Below are 26,768 nucleotides of genomic sequence, written 5' to 3'. Positions count from 1 at the left end.
CAGTGGAACACTCATCCAAGGACTGCCGCCCCACATACCGACCCCAGGCTTTTCACTTCCAGACACTACTCCACTGGTTTGCTTTTGCTCACTCAGTGGGTGGAAAGGTGAGGGATATGCTAGATAGAAACAGAGAGTGCAAGGAACCAGGGCCTCAAAGTCACCATGACCTCTCAGTTTTCCAAGGCATGGCAGTGACCAGAAGCTAGCACCCAGGACCTGCTTCCTGCCTGGTGAGTAGTCATGGCACACAGCCCGGACCATGTGTTCTGTTGCAGAGGAATCTGACCAGGAGGTATTTTACTCAGAGGGTGGCCATTTTAAGACCAAACAAGACCACTAGGTTTTAAGACTTCTCCAAATGGCACTTCACATTAGGGCCACACACATAAACAATGGCTGGTTGGTGACAATATTCTTAAGTCTCTGGAACCTGCAGGAAGTTTTGGTCAAAGAAGTAGGGAGACAGAAAACTGTTCTTAAATCCCCTTCCCAAAGTTCACTTCTGCCAGGACTATGCTAACCTCTGGTCTCCACATGTATGAAACACTTGTTCCTTCCACTCAGGGTGGGGCTAAGGAGAGAACACTTCCAGTTGGATCAGGAAAGCTGCAGGTTACATTCATCTTAGCCGAGATTTGTCTCCTGAGAGCTTAGGATGGATGCCTTGCAAGAGCTTTGACTCACTTGGAAACACCAGGCAACTCTTAGCCACCTGGGACTACCCTCGACTCCACTTCTGCATTCCCCTAGTAGACCATGCACATGGTCTTTGCCTAGGGAGCACTTACAGCCTGTGCAGGCCCTCATCCCACCCAAATCAACTTCCAAGTATAATGAATGGACCTGGTTATGATGTAGGGCAGCCCAGCAGCCCAGATCACACGTACAAAGGCTTTCTTTTGTGCATGCTCCCAGCACAGCCAGGCCAGTGGGAAAGCATTGGTAGGGGCAGGTGGCAGAGGCAGATCAACTTCTTGCATGAAGCTTGCCAGGAACTAATAAATTGGTTGGTCTATCTTACACTAGAAGCAATGTTCAAGGTAACTGACATTTCTGTGTTTCTATCAAACAGAAAGAACAGCCCTGTGGTCTCTAATCACCTGGAACAGATCAAGAACCTCATTATTCCATTCCTCCATTGCAAGGCCGGTTATCCCAAAAATTCAAAACATATCCGAACTCACCAGATCACAGCCCTCTACACTTTATCCCAGAACCCAAACTGGGAGTGCTGGCTGGCTTTTTGTGCTGATGGAAATGTACAGAAACATTCTTATGTAATGCTTAAACACGAATTTTGTTTACATAAGTCTGCAAGAGTGAAATATACCTTACAAATTGATTATGCCTGGAAAATGGATTTACAACAGTATTGCTTTATACCATTTTTGTTTAGAACTTTAGCAGCATTTTCTTTACAGGTTACACATGAAGCCTCTCAGACAAAGATGAGAAATTTGAGCCACATGCAAAGGACTGAGGACAGAAGGCCACCACGGGAGAAGCCATAAACACTGGTGTTTCAGTCACTGTTGAGGAAGGACACCCCAAATGGAGCTCACAATGATAGCATCTTCGCTGCTCTTCTGAAGTTCTTCTCCACAAGCAGTATCCCAGATTATTTCTGCAGCATCGTGGCAGGAGGAAACCAAACTCAGGGCCTCACTCATGCTAGGCAAGCATTTTCTGAGCTTCATCCCCAGCTCATGAGAAGATTTTAATATAGGCCGACGCATAGCACAGACTAACACATGTCAGTCAGTTTGTTACTGAATGACCAGCTCTGGCTTAATGTTTAGTGATCAGTTTAAAATGCCTGCTTACCCCATTACAAGTACACAGGAATCTGTTCAGTCAGTTACATGGTGAACCCCAGCAGGACTGGGCCCAGGAAAACAACCACGGGCGCTAAATACCTCTTCATGCCTGTTTCAAGACATAAGCAGGCCTTCATCCCGATTATCAGTGGGAAGAGGGAAATGTAGAAATCCTCTACAAAAGCCTCAGGGCTGGAGTGGCTCATGAGGAAAGGTGCTTGGTGCAGAAGCCTGGCAGCCCAATTCCATCCCTGAGACCCAGGTAAAGGGAGGAAAGCAAGTGACTTGACCAAACAGACCTTTGGAGTGTAGCCCTGCTGAGAGAAAGCCCGATTCAGCCACTGCCAGGGAAGCATCTACTGTCCTCCAGCCAGTCACAGAGCACCCCAAAGCTGTCTTACTGTCTCAGCTTTCGGAGGCAGTCTAGTATGAAACCCAGGATGGCCTCACACAATCCTCCTGACTCCACCTCCTGGGTGCTGAGACTACAAGTGTGTGCCACTACACTGTTTAATGGTGGGCAAGCTAGGTACATCTTCACCACTTCTACCAAATCAGAAGGTATTAATCTCTCTCTAGGTTTTTTGTTTTGTTTTTAAACAGGGTCTAGCTACTTGACCCAGGGTGGCCTTGAATGGAGGCAAAATCCTCTTTGGGATCACATGCATGTGCCACCATACTGTGTGTGTACGTGTGCACAGTGCTGGGGCATCAAGATGTGGGTTTCACAGATGCTGACAGGTACTCTAAGAAACGACATCTCCAGAGCATCTCATTGTCCTAAGTCTCAGGACAGAATGAAGCAGGCTTGTGTGACTGTCCCCCACTGGAAGTGGTGTTGCACTCTCCCAGCCCACTCTCAAGGGAGCCTCTTGACAGCCAGGTCAAACCAGTGTCACCCGCTATGAGCTTCATGGAAAATGAGCTCTTCACTCAGCATAAGAAACCTTCCAGTAAGTCCCTGAAGTGAGGTGGAGCGTGCTATTCCGGCCTTTGCTAGAGTTCTCTAACCTTGATGTTTGCCCATTCACTGCCTACCCTGACTCACGCTCTAACCCTCTCTCCTCCAAGCACAGGGACTGCAGGGCCACTAAGACAGAAACTCAAGTCACTGGCCATTTTACCTTTTCTCTACAGATCCAACGTTCCTCTAAGGCAGTGGTTCTCAACTTTCCTAAAGCTGTGACCCTTTAATATAGTCCCTCATGCTGTGGTGACCCCTCAACCATAAAATTGTCTTTGCTATTTCATAACTGTAATTTTGGTATTGTTATGAATTGTACTGTAAATATCTTTGGAGATAGGTTGGCTAGAGGGCTCTCGACCCATAGGATAGGTTGAGAACCACTACTAAAGTATCAGCAAGCTTCAGAGCTAATGCATGATGAAGTGTAATTTTTTGATCAAGTCTTAGTCTATAGTCAGGTGGCCTAAGTTGGAAACCAAATGTCTCTAACATCTGCAGTGTTTGATACTGCACAAAGAGCATAGATAAACAAAGAACTGAAGAGAACCTAGGTGTCATTTGATTTTGACTCATCGTATGATTTTGTGTAGCTGACACTCAGTGTTATCAACTTGACACATTAAAAAAAAAAAAGAGAAAAAAAGAAAGAAAAGAAAAACATGATTCCCTCTTGGAGAGGAGACAGTTCAAATCCCCCACTAATGAAGTAGCAGCTATCCCAGCAAGGATGCTAATATCAGAGACTGTGCACAAGGTACAGTGATTGCCTGGGCACAAGGCCTTCTCAGTTTGATTCCCTGGCACCACATGAATCAGGCATGGTAGTGTACACCTGTAATCCCAGAATTCAGGGGTAGAGGCAGGACAACCACAAGTTCAATGTCACCCTTGGCTACATGGCCGGCTTGGGGCCACATGAAACTCTTATCTCAAATGAGCAAACCAAACTACTATAAGACCTGGAGGGAAGGAAGGCTTATACTAGATGGGTAAAGTCAGACTTTATTTTTGCAGCAGTCCTTTATTCTTCGAGCCTTTTTTGCTTTTGGTAGTGCAGGGGATGGGATCTAGGGTCTTGCTTATGCTAGGCAAATACTCTACCACAGAGCTGCACCCCTGGCCTTCGGAGTGCCCTTTTAAAGACAAGAAAAAAACATCACAGCAACTGCAGGACACTGCAGATTAATAGGGTTATTCTTAAACAGATTTAATCATCTGCATTGCATAAGAGGGACAGTACATTTAAATCTCTGCTACATCACAAACTGGTTTTTGATGTTTTATTGAAGATCTACTAGTTCTACCCACCATCAGGCTTATGGCTATAGACAGTGAGGAAAACAAGGGTCTGGGACAATTTAGGACAAGGAAGCAGGAGCCTGGCGTTCTGCTCACCGCGAACTGTTCCCTTTGCAGAATGGAGGGCAACAGCTGGGGGGGTCCAAAACCAGTAAGGATGGATGGAAATACAGAGGTGGGAAAGGAATCCCAGGCAGGGAGGGCTGGTAGTCCCAAGTTTTGCTTCAACTGATACAATAAAACCAACTCTCTAAGATGATGAATCACAGCATCTTAACTCTCAACCATTTTCCCTGACAATTCAAATACGATAAAAAAGCATTCCATAAGGACTTATTTGAAGTCTGGAGTGATGTAGGGACAACTTCAACATTCTGAGAGCTTATTTATAAAGAGCATGGCTTGAAGGACTGGCTCTGGTCTTTGAAGACAGGGGTTCTTTATTAGTGGGGCATGAAGGCAAGGGCCCATGTAAAGAATCAGGCTATAAAGACAGAATCTCTGCAAGTTTGAAGCAAACACATTTCTGCTGCAGCCTGCCTGGGGAGAAGCAAAAGCAAGCAACCCTTTCTGGTTCTGTAAGCCCACAAGGTCGAGGGCAGAAGACGCTGTAGTCTAGTGTTACAATAGGACCAAGGATTTATTATTCCACAATATAAACTGCAACATATGATACAATCTAAAAAAAAAAAGAAAGAAAGAAATGGGCAGGGACAAAGGCAAACTACAGCCGTGGTGATGACTTACAGCGCAGTCTCTTTCTACATCACTAGTTCATCAGTGACACTAGAAACCAGACATTTGCGTCCTGTACATTAACCGAATGCTAAAGCACCAACACACTGTTTAGAAGTTTGTTTTGTTTTAATTCCAGCCACTGAAACCAACATAGAAGTTATTGCTCAGATAAATAAACCTAGCCTACCAGAAAGAAAAAGAAGCAAAGAAAGAGAGGAACATAAACCCCAAAGTGAAAAACTTAAATTCCCCCAGTGTGGTAACAGAGTGAAGGAGACCGGTTGCTCGGTGAGGGTTACTGGAATTCTGATGCCCTTTCTGGGCCCTGAAACTGAGTTGGACTCTTAAGCCGGTGAATCCCAGGCAGAAGTATAATGTTAATGCTGTACACGAAAAGGTGCAAACTCCAATACCTTCGAAATCGGTAGAGACCCCTGCAAAAAACAGTCAGCATTTTAAACTTCAACAACCACAAACAGCTCTTAAGGAAAAAAATACAAAAAGTGTCAAAATTTTTTTTTAGTTATTTTTTTTCTTTTTTTCAAAGAGTTCTGGAAAAATGATCCCGCAAGGAATAGAAATAGCACCGTGCACAGGCTGGCTTGACCCAGTCCTGTAGCTTTGCTGAGATTGAGGAGAGCTTCTTGTTGGAGTCCTGAATTACAGGAAGTGAGTGTGTTTTGTTTTTACTTTCGGCTTGGTGCGTCCTTTGCAGTGCAGCGCACACAGATGTAGTCTTCCTTCTCTGCCATCTCTGGAGAGACACCAACACAGACCTGATGAAACCACTGATTGCAGCTGCCATCACACTGGACCCAGTCCACCTGGTTACAAAGAGCAGGGAGATGGGGTGTTCAGAGGAAAAAAATGCCATTCAAAATTGGGCAGGCCAGCCTCAAGACATTCAGGCCGTTTGCCACTAACGGCCAGTGTGCCAGCACTGGGGCCTCTGGCACAACAGCTAACCACAGAGTGTAGCTGTCCCACCGCCAAGCAACCGAGGCCGAGTCACTCTTCAGGTTGTGCCTGCTTTGGGGTAGACAGTGAGTGCTGCCCTGTGGCCGTAAGCACTAGGGCACTCCATCAGCATCCCTCCCACCTTCCGGGCGCCGGGATGGCGAAAGCTGGAGGAGCGAGAGAAGGAAAAAAGGGAAGAACCAGAGTTTCTTCAAGAAAAGGGAGGAGACCCAGGACCGATGGTTAAAAGCAGAGATATCAGTAGGGGAAACTGAGCAATCCTTTCAGATCAGCTCAAAGCAGACAAGCAGAGGAGAAAGACCCAAGGAGATGAGGTCTAGCTTACAGGGTGTCTGAGTTAAGGGAAAGCACGTCCTCTATGGCCCAAACCTCACTGACCTCATCTCCTTCCGGCTGCAGGCAGCTCACAGCTGGACAGATGGCATCTTCATCCTCAGAGTCCTCCTGTTCGGAGTAGGATGTGTCTGAGGGCAGGGAGTGAGTTTCAGCATTACGGACTAAGTCATAGCTACGCTCTCTTTCTAATTTGAAATTGTTCATGTCCTTGGGGTGACTCAATTTGATTTTCTTCTTTTGGGGGGTCCGCATTTTTTTAACTCGATCCCACCGTTCACTGGGAAGGCCTTCTCTTTCTGGGCGTCTCTTCAGTTTTCTCTCAAGACTGTTGACTCCATCTCGTTTCCCTCGAAGGCAATCATTCTGGGTGGGAGATGGCAATTCAATTTTAGCCTTCAGTTTGCCTATTATTAAAACTGATGCAACTAAAGAAAATACACAACCAAGACCAAATGACCCTTCAGTATATATTGCTTCCTAACTACTACCATACCATCTCTTCACTCCTAGTCCTGAAGAACAATCAGCTTAACTTCCAGGATCCCTCCTCACTGTTTGTGAACTGGGGGAGCACTGGGAAAGGGTGTTAACGACAGGACTGACCCTCAAGGTGGCCCACTGGCACCAGAAGACCCTTCTTTTTACCTTGAGTGAGTGACTGGCTGTTCTGTTTGTGAAGGACATACATTCTAACCCTTTCAGAAGTAAAATTCACTGATTAACTCAGTCTGTAATCAGTCTTCAGGGCACCTTCCATGTGGGTCTTTTCATTGTGGCTTCAGTTTCCTAGTCCTTTTTTTATCCTGACTATATTCTGGGGGGCTTTGTGTGTGACAGGCTCCTTACAGAGCTAGAAGGGAGCAGAGGCTTCTTAACTATGTTGAGACACAGGACATTACAGGGGCTGGGGAGATGGCAGAGCAGTTAATGGTCTTGCCATGAAAGCAAAAGGACCAGAGGGAGCCCCCCAAATCCATGTCAATAACTCAATGGCTGTGGTGGCTTGTCTGTGGTTTCAGCCTTGTAAGGCAGAGACAAGGGATCCCTGGAATAAGATGGCTAACAAGAATAGCCCATCTGCAAGCTCTTTGTCCAATTCAGAGATCCTATCTCAATGAATCCTGTAGAGAGCAATCAAGGATCCACATGCAGCAGAAACGTATACACATAAACACACATCATACAAAAATACACAGGAGAGGGGTAGTGGTGAGAGGGGAGGCGGGATGGGGAACAGGACATTACATGTCTTTCAGCACCTAAGATAAACACCCTCAGCCTCTCCATCCACAGTCTTAGCCTCCTGGTTTGGAGAAGTAAAGAAAAGCAATTGTTATCTAGCATCTTTAAAATCTTTACTAACAAAAGGCCTTTTCAGCTATAATTTTCATCTTTATAGCATTGCTTCTACAGAGCAAAATAATCCTACTTCTCACTATACTATCTCAATGGAATGATGAGAACAGGTCCCTAAAAAAGGAAAAAAGGAAAAACTGAGACATCAACAATCTAAGCTGTGACACCCAAGCTGTCACAGATGTTTCTTTCAGGGTTTGTCCTGTTACAGAACAGAGCTGTGAGGTACACAGTTTGCTGCAGACTTGCTCCCCAGCAGCCTGTCACTCACCTTTTCACTACTGGCTCTGACTGGTGAGCTTCGGTCAGTCTGCTGAGCAGAGCTTGGCTTTGCAAGTAAAGTCTGATAAAGCTCCTGAATTTCAGGAAGGGACACCTGGAGCAGCTGGGCTTCCATCAACAGCTCATTCACTTCTAGACTCACACCTGTTCAAAACCAAACCCAATCAAAATGGAAACGAAGAGATTTAGTACGTACACATTTAAGCTTGTCAGGCACCTCTGCCTTTCATTGTGGTCAGTTTGTTAGGTTTACATAATGTGCCTAAACCGTATGTGGTAGTTTGAATGTCATTGGCCCCCATAAGTTCATAGGGAGTGGCACTCGTAGGAGGTGTGGCCTTGTTGGAGGAAGTGTGTCACTGTGGGGGCGGGCTTTGAGGTCTCATACATGCTCCCGCCACGCCTGGTGTCAGTTCACTTCCTGTTACCTGCAGTTTAAGATGTAGGACTCTAGCTCCTTCTCCAGCACCATGTATGCCAGAACATCACCATATCACACCATGAGCATAATGGACTAAACCTCTGAACTGTAAGTCACCCCAGTTATACATGTTTTCCCTTTATTACACATTTTTCCTGCGGTCATAGTGTCTCTTCACAGCAATAGAATCCCCAACTAAGACACCATAATACAACAAAGAGAGGGTAGGGTAGATTCCCTAAGACTTTGGTTCCAAGGGAAATACCCACTCCATCAGAATTCAATCTTTACCTATTGCTAATACAAAACAGATCCTGTCTTCTGTGTTGACAGATTTCACTATCACAAAAGAAACTGCTGGCCTACCAGGTGGGCCAGGTGGTGATGGCACATGCACTTGAGAGGCAGAGACAGGTTCTCTCTGCAAGCTCGACGACAGACAAGAAGAAGAAACTGCTAGCCTAGAGCATCAACAAACTGAGTAGAGCAAGGAGCTCAGCCCACATGACTAAACACACTGATAAGAATGACGAAGGGTCACTGAAACTTTAGGCAGAACTCTAAGGAGGGCTATGTATGGTGGTACACACTTATAATCCCAGCACCTCAGATATGGAAGTAGGAGGATCAAGAGTTCAAGTTCATCCTCAGCTACATAGGGAGTTTGTGGCCAACTCTGGCTAATGAAACCCCCATCTCAAACACACACACACACACACACACACACACACACACACACACACACACACACACACACAGTAGAAGAAAAAGAGGACGAGGGTGAGGAGAAAGGGGAAGAGAAAGCCAGGTGTGATAGTACACACTTGTAATTATAATCCCAGCATTTGGCAGGTAGAATCTGACCATGAGTTCAAGATCATTGTTTGGGGCTGGAGAGATGGCTCAGAAGTTAAGAGCATTGGCTGCTCTTCCAGAGGGCCCAGGTTCAACTCCCAGTACCCACATGGTGGCTCAGGACTGTCTGTAATTACAGTCCCAGGGATCTGATGGCCTTTGTAGGCACTGCATGCATACGGTAGACATACAAGCAGGCAAAACATCCACACCAATAGAATAAAAATAAACAAAAAATGCTAAAAAAAAAAAAAAAAAAAAAAAGAGATCATTTTTGACTAAACATTTGAGGCATTTGAGGCCTTATCTGAAGGAGAAGGAAAAAAAGAGGAAGGAGGTAGGTTTCAAATATGGGTCCCTCTATTATCCTCTAAAGTCTAAAACAAGAAGGTAGTCCGTGACTTAGCATCTGACCAAAATACATGGTGCTTAGTGTTATCCCTAAGAGTAACAGAGGATGCATTCCTGTATCCTTCGCATTTATAAATCTTCAAGTAAGAGCCATCACTTCACTATGTAGAAACATCCCATAGTAATAAAGGTCTTTGGTTTGGGTTTGTTATTTTTGGAACAGGACCTTGCTATGTAGCTCAGAAGGCCTTGAACTCATAATCCTCCTGCCTCAGCCTCCTGAATGCTGATGTTATACATATGCAACACAATACCTGGCAAGCATACAGTTCTTTAGGATAACAGATCATCTGTTACTATCTAGAAATATATAACTAAAATACAAACCATGAAGGGGGACACAACTCTGTCCAGCAGAGAAGGGAGACTGTAAATAGGAGCTTCTGTTGTCCCAGTCATCAGGCAAGGAAAAGGATGTCGTACCAGGAGGTTGAGACACCTAACAGGAGAGAAACACCTTATTACAAGGCTTTTACAGATTGGAAACACTCCTACCAGTCCAATGAAAGTAGCTTCTCAAATAAAAGACTATTTTTTCAGTTAAGTCTCCTCTGGCATCCAACATCGGACAAACCAACCCTCCTAGAAACAAAGACATTCAACTTCTCAATTTTACTCAGACTGATCTCAGAGAGGTGAAAATATTGGGGAAAGAAACCATTTTCTCTCGAGAGAACAGATCAACTCAAGAGTTTCAATGCGTATGTAACTTTTTTTTTTTACTCAAAGGGCAGCTAACAGCTAGGCAGGATGGCATTCACCTGTAAGCCCAGCACTTGAGGGGTGACACAGCAGGGCCAGGATTTGAGGACATCCATGGCTCTATGAAACCCTGTCTCCAAAACAAGCAACAATTGTGTCCTTCCCGTCATTAATCAAGTTAACCTCTCAGCACCTCTTGATAAAGGGATACAGTGGCCCTCCTGCTAGCTACCCAAACAGCAGCAAACACTGAATCACTTGCTGTTTCAGAAGCCTGAAGAGGAACAATGAAGTAAGACAGGCAGTTTCCAGTCCTTACCTGTGCTCCGCTGAGCACTCAACTCCCGTATCTGTGATCAGCCAAGCCCAAGAATTGTGACTCTCTCCTCCTTTCCTCTCCTTTGTGGTGCTGGGAGTCAAATCCCAGGCAAACACACCAGGCTATGCCTCGAGTTGTTTAGAAAGATGGGACGTCTCTACATTGTCCAGCCTGGTCTAAAAAACCTCCCATGCTCAAATGATCCTTACTGCCTCAGTCTTCTGAACAGCTAAGGATACAGGTGAGTTCTACCATGCCCAGTGTGTAAATATCTTTGTTACAGAAATATATTGGGATAGGGGCCAGCAAAATGGCTCAGTAGGTAAGGTGCTTGCAACCATGCCAAATGACCTGAGTTCAATGACCAGGGCTCACAGGAGGGAAGGAGAGAGCGGGTTCCTGGGTAGAAGTACACAAACACATAATTGTAAAAGCAATTTAAAGGGGCTGCAGGGTTGGCTCAGCAGTTAAGAGCACTTGTTCTTGCAATGGACCTGGGTTCAATTTCCAACACCCACATAGTGCAACTCCAGTTCCAGGGGTATCCAGTGCCTTCTTCAGACCTCTGCAGGCACCAGGCACACACGTGGTACACATGTACATGCAGGCAAAAACACACCTACACATAAATAATAAATCTTAATTTTTTTTTTTTTTTTTGGTCTTTTGAGACAGGGTTTCTCTGCATAGTTTTGTGCCTTTCCTGGATCTCACCTCGAACTCACAGAGATCCGCCTGCCTCTCTCTGCCTCTTGAGTGCTGGGATTAAAGGTGTGCGCCGCCGCCGCCACCACCCGGCTAAGACTGACTTGCCATTCTAACTGCACTGTCTTTTCTCTTCCCTCTTTTCCAGCAGCCCATCTACAGCAGACCGGGAAACTGACCATCCACTGCAACATGGTCAGAGAATCTACCTCTTGATAATAAGATCAGGAATAGGAACTCAGGGAGAGAGCTCAGTTTATATAACAGGAACTCAAGGAGAGAGCTCAGTTTGTAACGTGTTTGTCATAAGCATGAACACGTGTTTGATCTCCAGCACCCACATTAAAGCAAGCAAACGAACAGACCAAACAATAAGTTAGGCATGGTAGCATGTACTAGTAGTGAATCCCAGCACCAGAGAGTAGGGGACAAGCAGATCCTTGGAGCCCAGTGGCTAGGCAAGCTAGCTTAACTGGTGAGCCTTGGATTCTAGTGAGAAAGCCTGTCTCAAAAAAACAAGGTAGACAACTCCTAAGGAATCTGCCCAGGGGCCTACACACACACAAACCTACACAAAGATGTGCAAATGCATCTGAACCCTTCAAATACTATTCTCCCTTGAAAGGCTAAAAGAACAAAGCAGGTGGTGGTTTCCCTCTCTACAGTGATTTACATGAAAGGAAAAAAATTTCAATCAAGCAAAAACTTAAAATAAAAGGATATGCATAAATTAAACATGCATACAGGTTAACAGAATGAAGTAGAAAAATGATCCGTTATACAAAAAGGTGCACGTGTGCACAACAGAACAGGATGTTTAAGACTCCTGACAGCGGGGGTGCAGTTCAGCTGCCCGAAGCCCTAGTCTGAGTCCCCAGAACCCAATCATCTCACAGGCCTTTCACCTCAGCACTCAGGAGATAGAGGCAAGAGGACAAAGCTCAGCAGCATCCTCAGATACAGTGTGTTTGTGACCAGTCTGACCTAGGTGAGGCCTCATCTCAAAAACAAAGAGCAGGGCCTGCTTGATGGCTTGCTGCATAGGCCTGATGGCCAGAGTTCTCAGAACAAGCCATGGGAAGGTAAAGGAGAGAACTGTTGGACAGAAACGGCCTTCAGACATTCCTCCTTAGGCAGTGCCCCCAAAGCATGCATGTGCAGAAGCACACACAGTAATAGTCAAGAATGGTAATTTTTAAGGCAAATAAACAAAAACTTCTGACAATTAGGGACAGAGAAAACTAAAAGGACAGAGCAGAGGTGAATGGCCCCTACAGAGAGAAGTGATAGGTAAGTAAGTGCATATGAATGCTGGTAACAGGAGGAAAGATGCTCTCAGGAAGGGCAATAGCCGACGTAACCACAGAGCTATGCGGAGGTCAACACCCTACAAACCCAGGCTCACCTTGTTTGTCTCTGGGGTCTGTCCTGCTGAGGCCTGCCATCTGCTAAACAACAGTCCAGAGCCCTCTTGGTCTTGTACAAGTTTTAGATTCCCTGAAGAAAGCAGTTGCTGGGCTCTATGTTGCCAGTTCACGGTTCTTTCAATCATATAGCGAAGTGCATCCCCCTCAGGAAGACGGACTCGAATTCGCTGTAGGGAGGCCAGCAGGGGCAGAATTTTCTCTAATGGCGGCTTCTCTGACCTCCGACAATGAGGACAAAGCCAGATCCGGGGACTTTGGGAAATACTGGGCACTGCTACACAGCTGGTGTGGAAAGCATCCCTGCAGAGTTCGCACTGGATCATGGGCGTCGCTGGAGTCTTCTGACACAGGCAGACTTTCATCTCCACATCGTCAACAGGGGACAGCAATTTTCCTTCATTGGCAAATCTGAGGGACTGCAAAGCTTCCATCTCTCTTAGGCGCGCTTCCCCAAGAGTTGCCATCTGAAAAGGAGTTAGCCATCAAGGATGTTGTCATAGACAACTATCCCTCCTCCACAACTCAAGATACTAAGTTAGATGGGCTCCACAGTAGATTATTATCTACACTCAAATCTGGAGCAAGCTAAACCACATTCCACTATCACTAAATTTCTGCATGCACAAAATGAATATGCCACCAATATGTACCACACAAGGTCCATGATGAGAATCAAATGAGAGAGATGAGACAGAACACTCTCTGCCTTGCACATAGTAAATACAGTGTGTAATCACTTAACCTACACCACTTGTAAACTTATGGCCTACAGTAGTTACTTCTCTGGGAAGACTGGCACTGACACTTTCTGTATGCTTATTTCTGACCTTCTCTACTACTTTTCATTCCCTTAGATTTTGTGGCCTTTCAGGAAGGTCTAGACAGAAAAGTCTAGAGCCAGGTGTGGTAGTTCAAGACTGAAAGCATGGCACTCAGGAGGCTAACTAAGACAGGAGGAGTGTCCAAGTTTGAGTCCAGCCTGAACTAGACAATGGAGGTTGGGGTGCTCAAGCAGTCACCACAGCGGCAGCTCTATGTCTACTGCTATTCACTACTGAGTCATCCATGTGATCAACACGGCAATTAACAGGCTATGAAATCAGTCCCTGACAAAACACTTAAATAGAAAGCCATCTGGGGACAGGTGGGTGGCGCACACCTTTAATCTCAGCACTCGGGAGGCAGAGGCAGACAGATCTCTGTAAGGTCTATTTAGACCTATTTTTGTTAATGTAATGTCCATATAAGTAGATATGTACATATATATGCATGCATGCTATACATGATAATAAGGTCCCCTCCTACACTTCAGCGATGGAAAGCAAATGACTGACCTCTTAGGACCTTACCATATCCACAGATTATGTACACAAGAGAATCCTTAAACAAGGAGCCCATGTACTAGATGGGCAGACACTAGAATCTATGAAAGATGCAAAGTTGAAATAGGCATTTGTGTGTTTCGAGGAAAGAACTATCATTTCCAATGAAGTCTTCATAAAATGAACCATAGACACAGTAGCTACCTTGAAAACACCAGAATGGTACTCAAGTAAGTAGCAGACACACAAACATACTCTAAGGGAAAAACAAAACTTTCCTAAGACTTGACTGTCTTTAATAAAGAAGACAAGACTCCAAGGTGTCAAAATTCATAAAGACACCAAGGCAATTCCATGTGACCCCCAAGAGGTCCAATAGCTACAGCAGAAAAGGTGCTGTGCTGTGGCTCATTCCGTCTAGTTCTACAGGGAAGTTTTTATTCAGTCACACGCTGTGTAATGATGCTTTAGTCAACAGGACACGATAGCAATAAGTTTCTCTGGTCCCACACGGCCCCACTGTTGGGAAGAATCTCTCCCACCCACGTCCAGTAGCTGCTTGGTCTCAAGTAAACAGATAGAGGCTTATAATAATTATGAACTGAAGAGCCTATCTATGGCTCAGGCTTCTTGCTTGCTAACTATTATAACTGAACTCAACCCATTTCTATTAATCTATAAGTTGCCTCATGGCTGTGGCATTACCAGTCTGGTGACATCTTGCTGTTCCTTAGGTAGTGGGGCCAGGCAGGACCAGAGAAACTTACTGCTACAGAACAGTATATACTAGTGATCCTGCTAAGACTATATTGTCTACTGCCATTGTAGACATTAGTCTGTATCAGCTGGTATGATACTCATACAATGACTAAACTGACCAACAATACATTCCCCAGAATTAATCCCATTTGTTAAGTGACACAAGACTGTAATTTTTTTTTCTGGTGTGTGTGTGTGTGGGGGGGGGGGTTCCTGGCTGTCCTGGAACTCACTTTGTAGCCAAGGCTGGCCTCAAACTCACAGAGATCCACCTGTCTCTGCCTCCCAATTACTGGGATTAAAGGTATGCGCCACCACAGCCTGGCCCTATCAGCTATCTTTAAACTTGACAATTTTAAAAAATCCTTTCGGCAAACTCAAGCACGTTTCAAGTTATTCTACAAACCATGCCAATACTCCTACCAGTACCTAAAAGGGCAAGAAACTACCCTCCCCAAAATGAGCCAGAAAAAGACATTACTACGCACAGCTGAGGCGGTCTCTTTGCTTTCCATTAAGGCCCTCTCCAGGTCACTCAGACTCTCTAGTTTGGTGCTTTTCTTCTTCCCACTTGGTAGGGGCTCCTTCAACTTTCTCTGTTTCCTTTTCGACCCCAAAAGGCCAATATCACACCTCGGACAAAGCACCTAAAAACGTGAGAGAAAACACAACCATTGTTGAAACAGCTTTCAGATTAGGCAAGTTAAAAGCCTAAGTAGTGGGCAGGATGTACATTTATCATCTATCATTTTCTTTGAAATATGCTGCTAAAGTCTGAAAACGCTACTCATGTGCATGTGGGTACACACACAAAGAAACGATTAGAAAAGGGGAAAAAAGGAAAGGGAAAGCATGGTTGAAAAAATAAACCATTATTACAGATTTAATTAAATAAGTAAAAATGTGATATATGCTAACTGATTCCTACCATAAACACCAGCTTACAAGAAATATAAAAAAAATACAGCTTAAGCACTTTTTTGAAAAGCTGGTAAGTCATTTATTAAGTTTACTAAAATGCAGTGGTTAAGATCACTAGCTGCTCTTTCAGGACTGGAGTCCAATTCCCAGCACCCATGTGGTTCACAGCAGTTATAGGGAATCCTTCCTTACACAGGCATTGTACACACATGGTGCAGATATACATGTAGGAAAACACCCACACACATAAAAAATAAGATAAAATGAAAGTAGTGAATCCCAGCCAGGTTTAGATTCTAATTGACCATAAATAGAAACCTTTACCCAGCCAGGTATGATGCACACACTTATAGTTCCTAAACATAAGAGAAAGCACAGAAGACCACCACAACTGCAAGACTGCCTGGCTACAGAGCGAGGCTCTATAGTACAGGAAACAAAACCTAACGGAAAAACGGTCTTCCCTAACATCAACGGACTACAGCCTACATGTAGCCAGAAGCATTTAAAGGCTGCTAAAAACAACTCACAGTAGATAGATCCACCAAGGAAAGTACTCAAAACTAGAGATGGTTGCAAACTTACCTCTAAAAGAGAATATGGTGAATTCTCAGTCAAGAATGTTTTAGAAGCACATTCTTTCCAAGCCTGAACTTCAGCTACTAGTAATTCCAATTTTGGTAAAGGAGTCAGATGTACTGGGATAGACCGGCCCCTTGCAACAAGTTCAATGAGTGTTTCTAACACTGGCACACGTCCTCCTGCCTAATAAAGTAAGAAACAAATACTTCTATGTAAATTAAGCACCATTCAGTCTGGCCAAGATCAATGACCTATGACTTCAACATGTTAAATTCACCAAGAGTGGGGGTGGGGAGGAAAGAGCAACATTTGTTTTTCATTTAACAAATAGCCCACAAATCTAGTTAATGCTAGGCTCCAATAGATAAAAAATTAATGTGAGATAATAATTATTCCTTTTATCTGGTTAATTATACTCTATAAATTTATATTTATATCCATTGATAAATTCATCTATCACAGTGATCCCTATGAACAGTATCAAAGAAATTTACTTCAACATAAATAAATTTGTACTAACCCAAGACTTTTGACTTGCATTTTAAAAAAGATTAACAATAGCATTTTACTCCAATTCATTTTGCCAGTAGAATTACTAAAATAATTCAGTATAAACTATTCAGGAAATTAAAATGAGTTAGAAAATCCAATGTTTCTTAAAACTTTGGGACATATAAGAATCATCTAGAAGCCTGGTGGTGGTAGTACATGCCTTTAGGAGGCAGAGGCAGGTGGGTCTCTGTGAGTTCGAGGTCAGCCTGGTCTACAAATCAAGTTCCAGGACAGCTAGAGCTATTACACAGAGAAACTCTGTCTTCAAAAACAAAACAAAAATCATCTGGGAAATTTATTTAAATACAATTAACTGGTCCCCATCCCAGAGATTCTGATTCCTATGTCAAGGATAGGTCCATAGGTTAAAAAGAGGGGGACATGAAGAGGAGAGAGGACTCAGCTAAAGATTATCTAGGGAGTGGGAGAAGAAGTTGGGGAAACTGTCAAAGAACGAAAGACATTTTATAGGACTGGGCTGGAGAGAGGGCTCAGAGATTACGAGCATTGGCTGCTCTTCCAGAGGACCCAGGTTTAAGTCCCAGCACCCACACTGAAGCCATTTTACAACCATCTGAGAGACACAGGCTCTAAGAAGCCCGAGGAGACAACCTGCAGGCATGGTCATCACGTGTCTGAGAGCTGTCACATCTTCAGATCCCGGGCTGAGAGGTGTAACACCTGTGAGCTAACGCTCAACTCCCAGGGCTGTGACCAGCTTCTGTTCCCCCTCGCTTATCCCCTCTGCTGTCAACACCTAAGGCAACAAGGACTGCTGCGGATCAGCAGTTGAAAAACTTCTTTCCTACTTCTGTTTGGGGAGGGCAAAAACCACAGCTAATTGCACATATATTCATGACATTTTTTTTTCTTTTTGAACCAACCTGCAGGCCATCTACATCCTGAAGCCAGTCTCTGGCTTTCTGCACTGAATCTTTCAAGACTGCACCATTGGGCAGATAGGCAGGGATCTCCTCAATTTCCTTTAGTGCTGTAGCAAGACTATTCAAAGAATGTCGTGGTCTACAAAAGCAAAACAAAGACATATCAGAACTGCATTTTTCTTATACTTACCAAGAGACCAGGAAAATAATTTCTAAACAAATTCATTATGGTAAAAAAAAAAAAATCTTTATTAATGGCACTGATCAATTAACTCACTTGGAATAATTAAAGAGCAAGTAAGATTTTCATCATTATATCTGTGTGTTTGTGCACACGCGCCTGCAGAGGGCAACAGAAGCCATGGAGCTAGAGTTTCAGGCACTTGTGAGCTTGGTGCTGGAATCTGAGCTTGTGTGCTATGACAGAGCAGAAGGCACTTTTAACAGGTGAGACCCAGATTCCAAAACTGGATTTTAGTTCTGTCTGTCCCTGATATAACACAAAGTTTATGATATAACACAAAGTTCTACTGCATAAAGTAATACATAATTAGGAATCTCTTCTGTGTTAAGCTAGTAAGACGTCAAGAATCAGCTGGGCGGTGGTGGTGCACGCCTTTAATCCCAGCACTCGGGAGGCAGAGGCAGGCGGATCTCTGTGAGTTCAAGGCCAGCCTGGGCTACAGAGTGAGTTCCAGGAAAGGCGCAAAGCTACACAGGGAAACCCTGTCTCGAAAAAACCAAAAAAAAAAAAAATCAGATAAACTAAGAAAATGTAAATTTTCTAAAAAAATTTCACATCCTCTATTCAATGACCACTATTTATGAGAATACAAAGCGGGGGTTGGAGAGATGGCTCAGTGGTTCAGAGCACTGGCTGCTCTTCCAGACCCGGGTTCAATTTCCAGCACCCACATGACAGCTCACAACTGTCTGTAACTCCAATTCCAGGCCTTCTGACACCCTCGCACAAACATACATGCAGGTGAAACCCCAATAAACATAAAATAAAAATAAATTATTAAAAAAAATACAAAACAGTATCTACCCTAAAATGTTTAATGTTTACACTGTCCACTAAACCAATAAGGATCCACCATATAGAAAGCAAGATCAGGAAATGATGTCATTTTCACCTCTGGTGCAGACAGCTAACACACCTCAATCTAAAAGTCTATTCAGATTAACATCCTGACTGACTGAGCAATACTAAAATAGTTATTTCTACTGAAGATACTCAGCATTATCATCACTGCATAGAATAAACAAGTCAACTCTCAGACATTTGTCTTTCATGACTCTGAATTCTATTTATTAACTGTAAGTTTGAATAGCTGCACATTATTTGTAAACGTTTTCTTCTCCCAAAGATAGTATCATTGGAAAGTATAGGGAAATTTCATTTAATTTTATCTTTAAAAAAGTCATTTCTGGGGGCTGGAGAGATGGCTCAGCAGTTAAGAGCATTGACTGCTCTTCCAGAGGAGCACGGTTCAATTCCCAGCACTCACATGGCAGCTCACAAATGTCTAACTCACAGAATTTATATATATAAAGCAAAATAATGCACATAAAATAAACATAAATAAATTATAAAAAGTTCTTTTAATCTAAACCATTTATTTCATAAGCAGTAAAATAAGAAAATATTAATTATCTTTTTTTGAAACAGGGCTTCACCATATAGTTCTGACTATCCTAGAATTTACTATGTACATAGACCAGGCTGGCCTTGAACTCAAGAGGTCTGCCTGCCTCTGCCTCCTGATTTTCTTTACCCGTATTTCAAAGCAGGCCTCAACAGAAAGCTTTTTCCCAAGTATTTTACAAGGACAGCTTTGTTGGACAGTGTGCTGGCTCTGTGCTCTATGCTTTAAAGTTCACCCACTATCCACACTTCCCAGGAAGAGGTTAGGATCTGGTTTGTTTGGTTTTTTTTACCTTGCTCTGAGAAGACCTTTGGCTTTATCATCCCAGTGTTCTGACACTGTAAGCAATTCTTGCAGGCGAGCCATAGCTTTCTCCACTGCTGAATACGGAGCCAGCCCCACCCCTAAGTCTATGAGTCGTCTCATATCGTCCAAAGACAGGGAGCTGGAGTCTAGGCAGGCCTGCTGCACCTCTTCTAGCCAACGGGCCTGTTCTAAGCGAATACGAATCTCAGCGAGTTGTGGAAGTTCAACATCAAATTCAAAGCTGACGTCCAGCAAGTCCTGTAGCTCAGCAGCACTAGGCATTTCCTCAGACAGGAGTTTCTGGCTGTGCTGTTGGAAATCTTCTACACGATTCAAGAGATCCTAAAAGCAAGCAAGCAAATGAAGCCAACCAATAGAAGTCTTAGCCAAACAGCACTTCAGTACTTGACTTCTTATTTCAAACTAAAATCTGAAGTTCATAGCCAACACAAGCCTCTTCACCAAGCCACATTATGTCAGTAATAACATGAGTAAATGAGGCACACATGTCACCTATAGGGGAAATGAAATCACTCAGATCCGAGTTTGATACTCTTCAAGGGGAACAGAGTTGCAGTTCCCAGTACCCATGGCAGGGGGCTCACAACCACCGGCAACTCCGGATGTAATGTATCTGATAGTCTCTTTTGGTCTCTCTCGGCAGATACACACATGCATGTATGCACACAAATTAACATAAAAATTACCACTGAAGAGGGCTACTTAACTGAGTAAACACAAATATGGAATTTATTCATACATCTTTATATGGTTACCTTTAGCAATGGTGTTTGACTAAGAACACATGGAAGAGCATATAATTGAGTCACAAACTGTCGGAGTTCATTCACTGTCAACTGATTCTGAGACTTTCCTCCACCAGATCGATACCTATTAAGACAAGGGCCCAATGAAGCGTTATGAGAACACATATGTTCATTACTCATAGCTCGCAATATCACAGAAATCAAGGACAGAAAGAAAAATTCCAACAGGTTTCTAGATTCGGATGCCATGGATTACCATTTCAAATAGTCAGAAATGTGTACCTTGTCTGCCTTTTGCCATTAAGCAATTGCTGGGCAACAGAAGCACATTTTTCTGCATCCTGTGTGACCAGGCGAAGATGACGCAGAAGGTCATTGTCCGGGAACTTCTTCATTTCTGATTCTTCAATTAAAGCTTTGAAGCTGACAAGACCTAAGATACAGAACAAGTCATCTTTCTGTGATCATCAAGTTTATGATGTACACAACAGAAAGGAGAAGGTCCTTCCACAAATGCAACAGATCATGATTTGGTTTCAGACACCATCTCTCTGGGGGGGGGGGGGGGGATGGGGGATGGGAAGTGGCTCACCTAGTGCTTAGAGCTGATCTTCCTGAGAGAAGGACTAGGATCTGATGGACCACTCTGTGGTCCTGTATTTCATTTTATAATTGATGCACACCTTTAATCCCAGCGCTCAGGAGGCAGGGGCAGGCAGATCTCTGAGTTCGAAGCCATTCTAGTCTACAGAGTGAGTTCCAGGACAGCCAGGGAGGGCTACACGGGGTGGGGGGAGACACTTATTCTTGCAGAGGACTCAAGTTCAGTTCCCAGGACCCACACAGAAGCTCACAACCATCTTTAACTCTAGCTCCAGAGGATCCAGCACCCTCTTTGGGCCTTAGTAGATATAGGCACACTCACAGAGCACACATACACGTATGTGTGCGTGCGCGTGTGTGCGCGCGCACACACACACACACACACACACACTCACAGAGCACACATACACGCGCACACACACACAGAGACAAAACACATACGTATAAAATAAAATCTTTTCTTTAAAAGAAAAAGGAAAGGTAACGATAAAGGTCAGAGACACTAATCTTTGATTAGAACTAGGAAGTGTTAAGTCAGCATTTCATAAACATAGACATTGCCTTTCAAAGAATCTGATTTTTTAAAACTAGTATTATATTGCATTACATTTAAAAATAAAATACATTAAAAAGTTCCTGTAGGAATTTATTTATCTTGTTTGGTTTGTTTGAGACAGGGTTTCTCTGGCTGTTCCAAAACTTGCATTGTAGACCAAGGCTGGCCTTGAACTCAGAGATCCACCTGCCTCTACCTCCTCAGTGCTGGGACTAAAGGTGTGAGCCACCACACCTGGCTTGACTTATTATTTTTATAAGTATGGTTGTTTTGCCTGCATATACGTCTATACACCACATGTATTCAGAAGGGGACTAGGATTACAGACAGCTGGTAGGCGACATGGGGGATTAGAATGGAACCCAGGTCCTCTTTTCTTCTCTTTCTGTCTTTACGCTGCTGCGACCCCCCATCAGGCTTGTGTGGCATGTACACTTTTCCTCCACTGGGCGCTTAAGGGAGGAGATGGGTATTTTTCAATAAGAAACATCTCTTTAGAACTACTGTAGCTCAGAATTCACCCACTGAGTCATCTCACTGGTCCCAAACCATCTTGCATAATCTATATGGCCAGACTGTACTTAAATGTTGATGTAAACTGCCTCATCCACTTTGGTTTAAAACTTCTGCCAAGGATCTGGAAACCTGTTCAGACATGGGAGCTAAGGATGAAATTAGGTTGTTTTCAGTCATCTGTTTTGTTGGCACAACAAAAACCAACTCCACTTTGCTGGTTACAAATCGCACATTGTGCATTACGTACTTTTCTTCTTGTTGATCTTTGCTTCCAAAGCTTCATTCACATTTAAGGACCATTCATTGTAAGACTCTGCTCGAAGCTTCAATGCATTCATCATGGGATAGAGATCATCCAGAGTGTACCTGTACCTGGAAACAGGGCACAGACAGCCATGAGAAGGTGACTAAAGGAGGTTTAGCCTCAACATTCACAGACCTAGAATGGGGATGACACTGAGCTTTTTTCTTTCAATGATTTATTTGTTTGTTTGTCTGTTTATCTATCTATCTATCTATTTATTTATTTATTTAGTGGGTGTGAGTACTCTATCTGCATGTACACTTTTATGCTAAAAGAGGGCATCAGATCTCACTAGAGATGGTTGTGAGCCACCATGTAGGTGCTGGGAATTGAACTCAGGACCTCTGGAAGAGCAGCCAGTGCTCTTAACTGCAGAGCAAAGACTCCGTGCAGGCTGAAAAGGAGGCTCAATGGAAAAAGCACTTTCCATGAAAGGAACGGCTCCCATAGGCTCATAGATTGGAATGCTTGGTCATTAGAGAGTGGCGATACAACTTCAGAGGTATTAGGAGGTGTAGCCTTGTTGGAGAAAGTGTGTCACTGGGGCTGGGCTTTGGGGTTTCAAATACTCCAGCCAGGCCCAGTGTCTCTCTCTTCTGCTGACTTTGGATCCAGAAAGTAGAACTCTCGACTACCATATCTGTCTGGGGTCACCATGGTCTAAACATCTGAAACTGTAAGCAAAGCCCCAATTAAATGCTTTCTTTTATAAAAAGTTTCCACGGCTATGGTGTCTCTTCACAGCAATAGAACTCTGACTATAAGACACCATGTAAAGCTGAGTGCGATAACATGCATCTGCCATCCCAGTCCTGACACAGTGACATGAAGTAGAGACTCACTGGAAACTAATGGGTCAACCAGGTTGGCATACACGATTAAGAACAGAGAAAACTTACCTTAAACAAGGAAAGCCAGAGCCAACACCCGAGGCTGTTCTCTGACTCCACAGCACACTGTGACACATACATACATACATACATACATACATACATACATACATACATACATACATACATACATAACCACATCCACACATGAATGTGATCTCACATAAACACACATACACACACCATAAATATACACATATGCACATGCTTTCCCAAAGGAGAAAAAAAAAAACTTATCCTTCCTACTTACCGCAGGTTATACTTATAAGGGGGACAGGAACACAATTCTTTTACATGATGTAAGCAAACAAGCAGGCCAGGTTTACAAGAGCACGAGATGGCAGACATGAAGCATGTAGTTTTGCATTTTATACACTGCCGCTCATCATCTGGCAACAGCTCAAAATCCATTCTTTCTGAATCAATTACTCCCTAAAATTAAATGTGTATTAGAGACTTAGAAAGAATAATACGATCTAAAAGACCAAGACAAGTATGCACAGGATTTTTTTAAAGCCTTAATAAAACATGTAAGGATGATTTAAACCTATATGGACTACAAAGTACCAATAGCCTAGCATGTTAATCCACTTGTTCAGTGAGAATCCCTCTTTGGGTAAGGTAAGGCCCATGTCTAACCATTTTGATCTGAACATAAACAAAATCATTGCTGAATCAATACTGCTGAGGTTAGCAGCCTATCTTGCTCAAAACCTACTTACTGAAGTTAGAGCATAGAGAAGAGCAATCTGTATCTATATCTGTATCTATATCTATGCTTTCTATCACAGTAGCTGGGGACACACCTCATCAAGCACTTGCCTACAATGCACAAAGCCCTGGATTTGAGCCCTAGCATCTTCCTCAAAACAAGCAGAGGAGCTGGAGAAAGAGTCCGTGAGCACGAGTCCACATTGCTCGTGCAGAAAGAGTTCCCAGCACGAGGCCAGGTAACTCACAACCACCTGTAGTCTCTGGCTGCTGTAGGTTGTCTGATGCGCCTTCTGACACACACACTTGAAATGCCTCCCAAGTGAACATTTCAACTGTAGCTCATCCCATCTGACCTCTAGAAGGCCCTTCTGAGAGATGTCCCTTTTTTTTTTTTTTTTTTCTCGAGACAGCGTTTCTCTGGGTAGTTTTGGTGCCTGTCCTGGATCTTGCTCTGTAGCCCAGGCTGGCCTTGAACTCACAGAGATCCTGCTGGCTCTGCCTCCCAGGAGTGCTGGGATTAAAGGCCTGCACCACCACCGCCTGGCCTGGGAGATGTCTTTTGTCACTCGAAGCCCAACCTAGAAGTCACCAGGCTCCCTCCTTTGTTTCACTTTAATGGTGTAAGCATTCCATGTTAAGTCAACAAAGACAGTATAAAATGCTGATTTGTCATTTTAATCATAATCATTGAAAAGGACTTCCTTGATCTGGAGAGCTGAGATTAAAGGAGACCAAAGATCAACTTTGAAGATGGAAATCATGTAGTTTATACACAATTTTAACCTGTAAATTCCACATCTAGGGAAAAGAATAGTTCTCCAAGTTGCAGAAATTAGTTACCATTATTTTTATGTAATATTTTTATTTTGAGAATTTTCTACCTACGTATTTTAATTACACCTACTCCCTACCAAAACACCCTCCCAAACATCCTTTTCCCAGTTTTATCTGCATTTCTTGGTCTGTATTTAGTAACTCAATTAAGTCCAGTTAAGTGGACCCACATGTACTTGAGTGTGGGGCCGTCCACTGGAGTACAGATAACCTCACTGGTGCATCCGAGAAAAATCCCTCTCCTCCTCCAGCAGCGCTAAGCTGCTAACAGCGCTTCAGCTACAGGTGGAACCTACTCCACAGCAGGCTGAAATTTTGGTCTTAGGCAGTTGTTCTGCAAGTAAACACTAACTTCCATTACTGATGTAGACCTCGGCAAGTCACATAAATCCACTAGGCATTGCTTTCTTCAACTATAAAACACCAGAGGACAACGGATAGCCTGCTGGTGGTCCATAATGGGCTCCCAATAGACAACATTCCAGTATTCTATGCACAGTGGCATATATAAAAAAAAAAAAAAAATGATGTATATGGTTGATCCAAAAGAATTCATTAAAAATATCTACTAAATCAATACCTTAACAGGAAAATGCAAATGAACTAAAAGAGATAAAAGTAGGTGGAATGCTTGCCTTGTATGCTCCAAGCCCTGGGGTCTATTTCAGTATTGAATAAAACTGAGCATGGTAGCATATGCCTATAGTTCTAGTAATGGAGAAGTAGAGGCATGAAAATCAGAAGTTCAAAGTCATTCTTGACTACATAAAGAGTTTCAAGGCCAGTCTGGGCTATATATGTGACCCTGTCTTCAAAAAGAAATTGGAAGACTCACCCTAGTTATTACTTATTTCAAAGCTTTTTAGAAAATTAAAGGGATAGAAAGACAATGTTCCATCTTGCAAAGGACCAAGTTCAGTTCCTGGCACCCATGTTACTAGTTTACAACTGCCTATAACTCCAGTCCCAAGACATTGTACGTCCTCTTCTGATCCCTGTGGGCACTGAACTCACATGCACAAAACTACCTACACACACAAGCATATACAGGTAATTAAAAATAAAATTTAAATCATAAAAGAAAATTACAGTAGTAAAGACCATTTAGTATTAGCAATAGGCTAGATTCATAGGTTTAAAACCAAGGTACCAAGGCAATTCAGAGAGAAGATAGTATGAGATTCTAGAGAATATCTTTGTGGCTTTGGCTTTGTATTATGCACAAATGTCTTAAGAAGGACACATAATAAAATATAATAAAAAAGAGGTAAGTCTGTAATCTAGCACTTGAAAAGTAGAAGTGGGAAGAACAGGAGAGGTCATACCAAGTTCAAGACCATCCTGGGATACATGAGACACTATTATAGGAAAGAAAGGGAGGGATAGAGAGAGGAAGGGGGACAGAGAGAGAGAGAAAGAGACACTATTGTAATAATATAATCTTATATATAATTAAATCAGCAAACCATGTGAAGAGATACTTTACAGAAATAGTGATACAAGGGATAAAATAAGCACATGAAAAATAGTTAATACAAATAAAAACAAAATATTACTACATGTCAATCAGAATAGCTTTTGTAGAAACCGAATACAGCAAGGAAAAGCTTAAAACCACAATAAAGTGCAAGAACTCTATGAAGTCAGCAACGTGGAACTGGATCTCCAGAAACCTTACCAGCTTACGCACAGTTTCCCTTAAAGCCTTTTCATCCTCAATCATAATGGCCATGTCTTTCTGAACAGTTGACGCCACCACCACATCTAACACAGCAGCCTTGGAAGCCATTTTGCATATCATCTCATCGTGGGAGAAGACACAGTAACGGTGCAGCAAGCGATAATGCTCCACGCACTGGCGGCCCAATGGGAGCTGGGTCACAAGCAGAAAAGAAATATGACATAGTCACCTTTTTAAAAATTTCCAAAAACTTATGACTTACCACATCATATTAACAAATAACCCAATCTCGGTCAAACCACCTACTACTTA

At 43.3% G+C, this 26,768-nt stretch overlaps 1 protein-coding gene across 3 annotated transcripts in view; it reads right to left on the bottom strand.

The window, feature by feature from the left end:
• Positions 1 to 4,707: 4,707 nt before the first annotated feature.
• Positions 4,708 to 26,768, bottom strand: part of Kdm5b (lysine demethylase 5B) — a 74,684-nt gene continuing 52,623 nt past the window's right edge. For all 3 annotated transcript variants that reach the window (XM_076547449.1, XM_006982459.4, XM_042258184.2), the window contains exons 14-27: positions 26,454 to 26,648; positions 23,478 to 23,659; positions 22,281 to 22,405; positions 20,641 to 20,791; positions 20,368 to 20,482; positions 19,578 to 19,933; positions 17,637 to 17,775; positions 16,204 to 16,383; positions 15,186 to 15,344; positions 12,595 to 13,080; positions 9,791 to 9,902; positions 7,766 to 7,920; positions 6,181 to 6,501; positions 4,708 to 5,648 (exon numbers count right to left, since the gene is read on the bottom strand). In XM_076547449.1, the coding sequence (XP_076403564.1) occupies positions 5,511 to 5,648; positions 6,181 to 6,501; positions 7,766 to 7,920; positions 9,791 to 9,902; positions 12,595 to 13,080; positions 15,186 to 15,344; positions 16,204 to 16,383; positions 17,637 to 17,775; positions 19,578 to 19,933; positions 20,368 to 20,482; positions 20,641 to 20,791; positions 22,281 to 22,405; positions 23,478 to 23,659; positions 26,454 to 26,648 (2,814 nt within the window). In that variant the 3' untranslated portion in view covers positions 4,708 to 5,510. The remainder of the gene's footprint in view (positions 5,649 to 6,180; positions 6,502 to 7,765; positions 7,921 to 9,790; positions 9,903 to 12,594; positions 13,081 to 15,185; positions 15,345 to 16,203; positions 16,384 to 17,636; positions 17,776 to 19,577; positions 19,934 to 20,367; positions 20,483 to 20,640; positions 20,792 to 22,280; positions 22,406 to 23,477; positions 23,660 to 26,453; positions 26,649 to 26,768) is intronic.

The sequence above is a fragment of the Peromyscus maniculatus genome, chromosome 11 (assembly GCF_049852395.1).
Source record: "Peromyscus maniculatus bairdii isolate BWxNUB_F1_BW_parent chromosome 11, HU_Pman_BW_mat_3.1, whole genome shotgun sequence".
NCBI classification, from domain to species: domain Eukaryota; kingdom Metazoa; phylum Chordata; class Mammalia; order Rodentia; family Cricetidae; genus Peromyscus; species Peromyscus maniculatus.
Note: the sequence above shows the minus strand (reverse complement) of the source record. Positions and strands in the feature narration are given on the sequence as shown.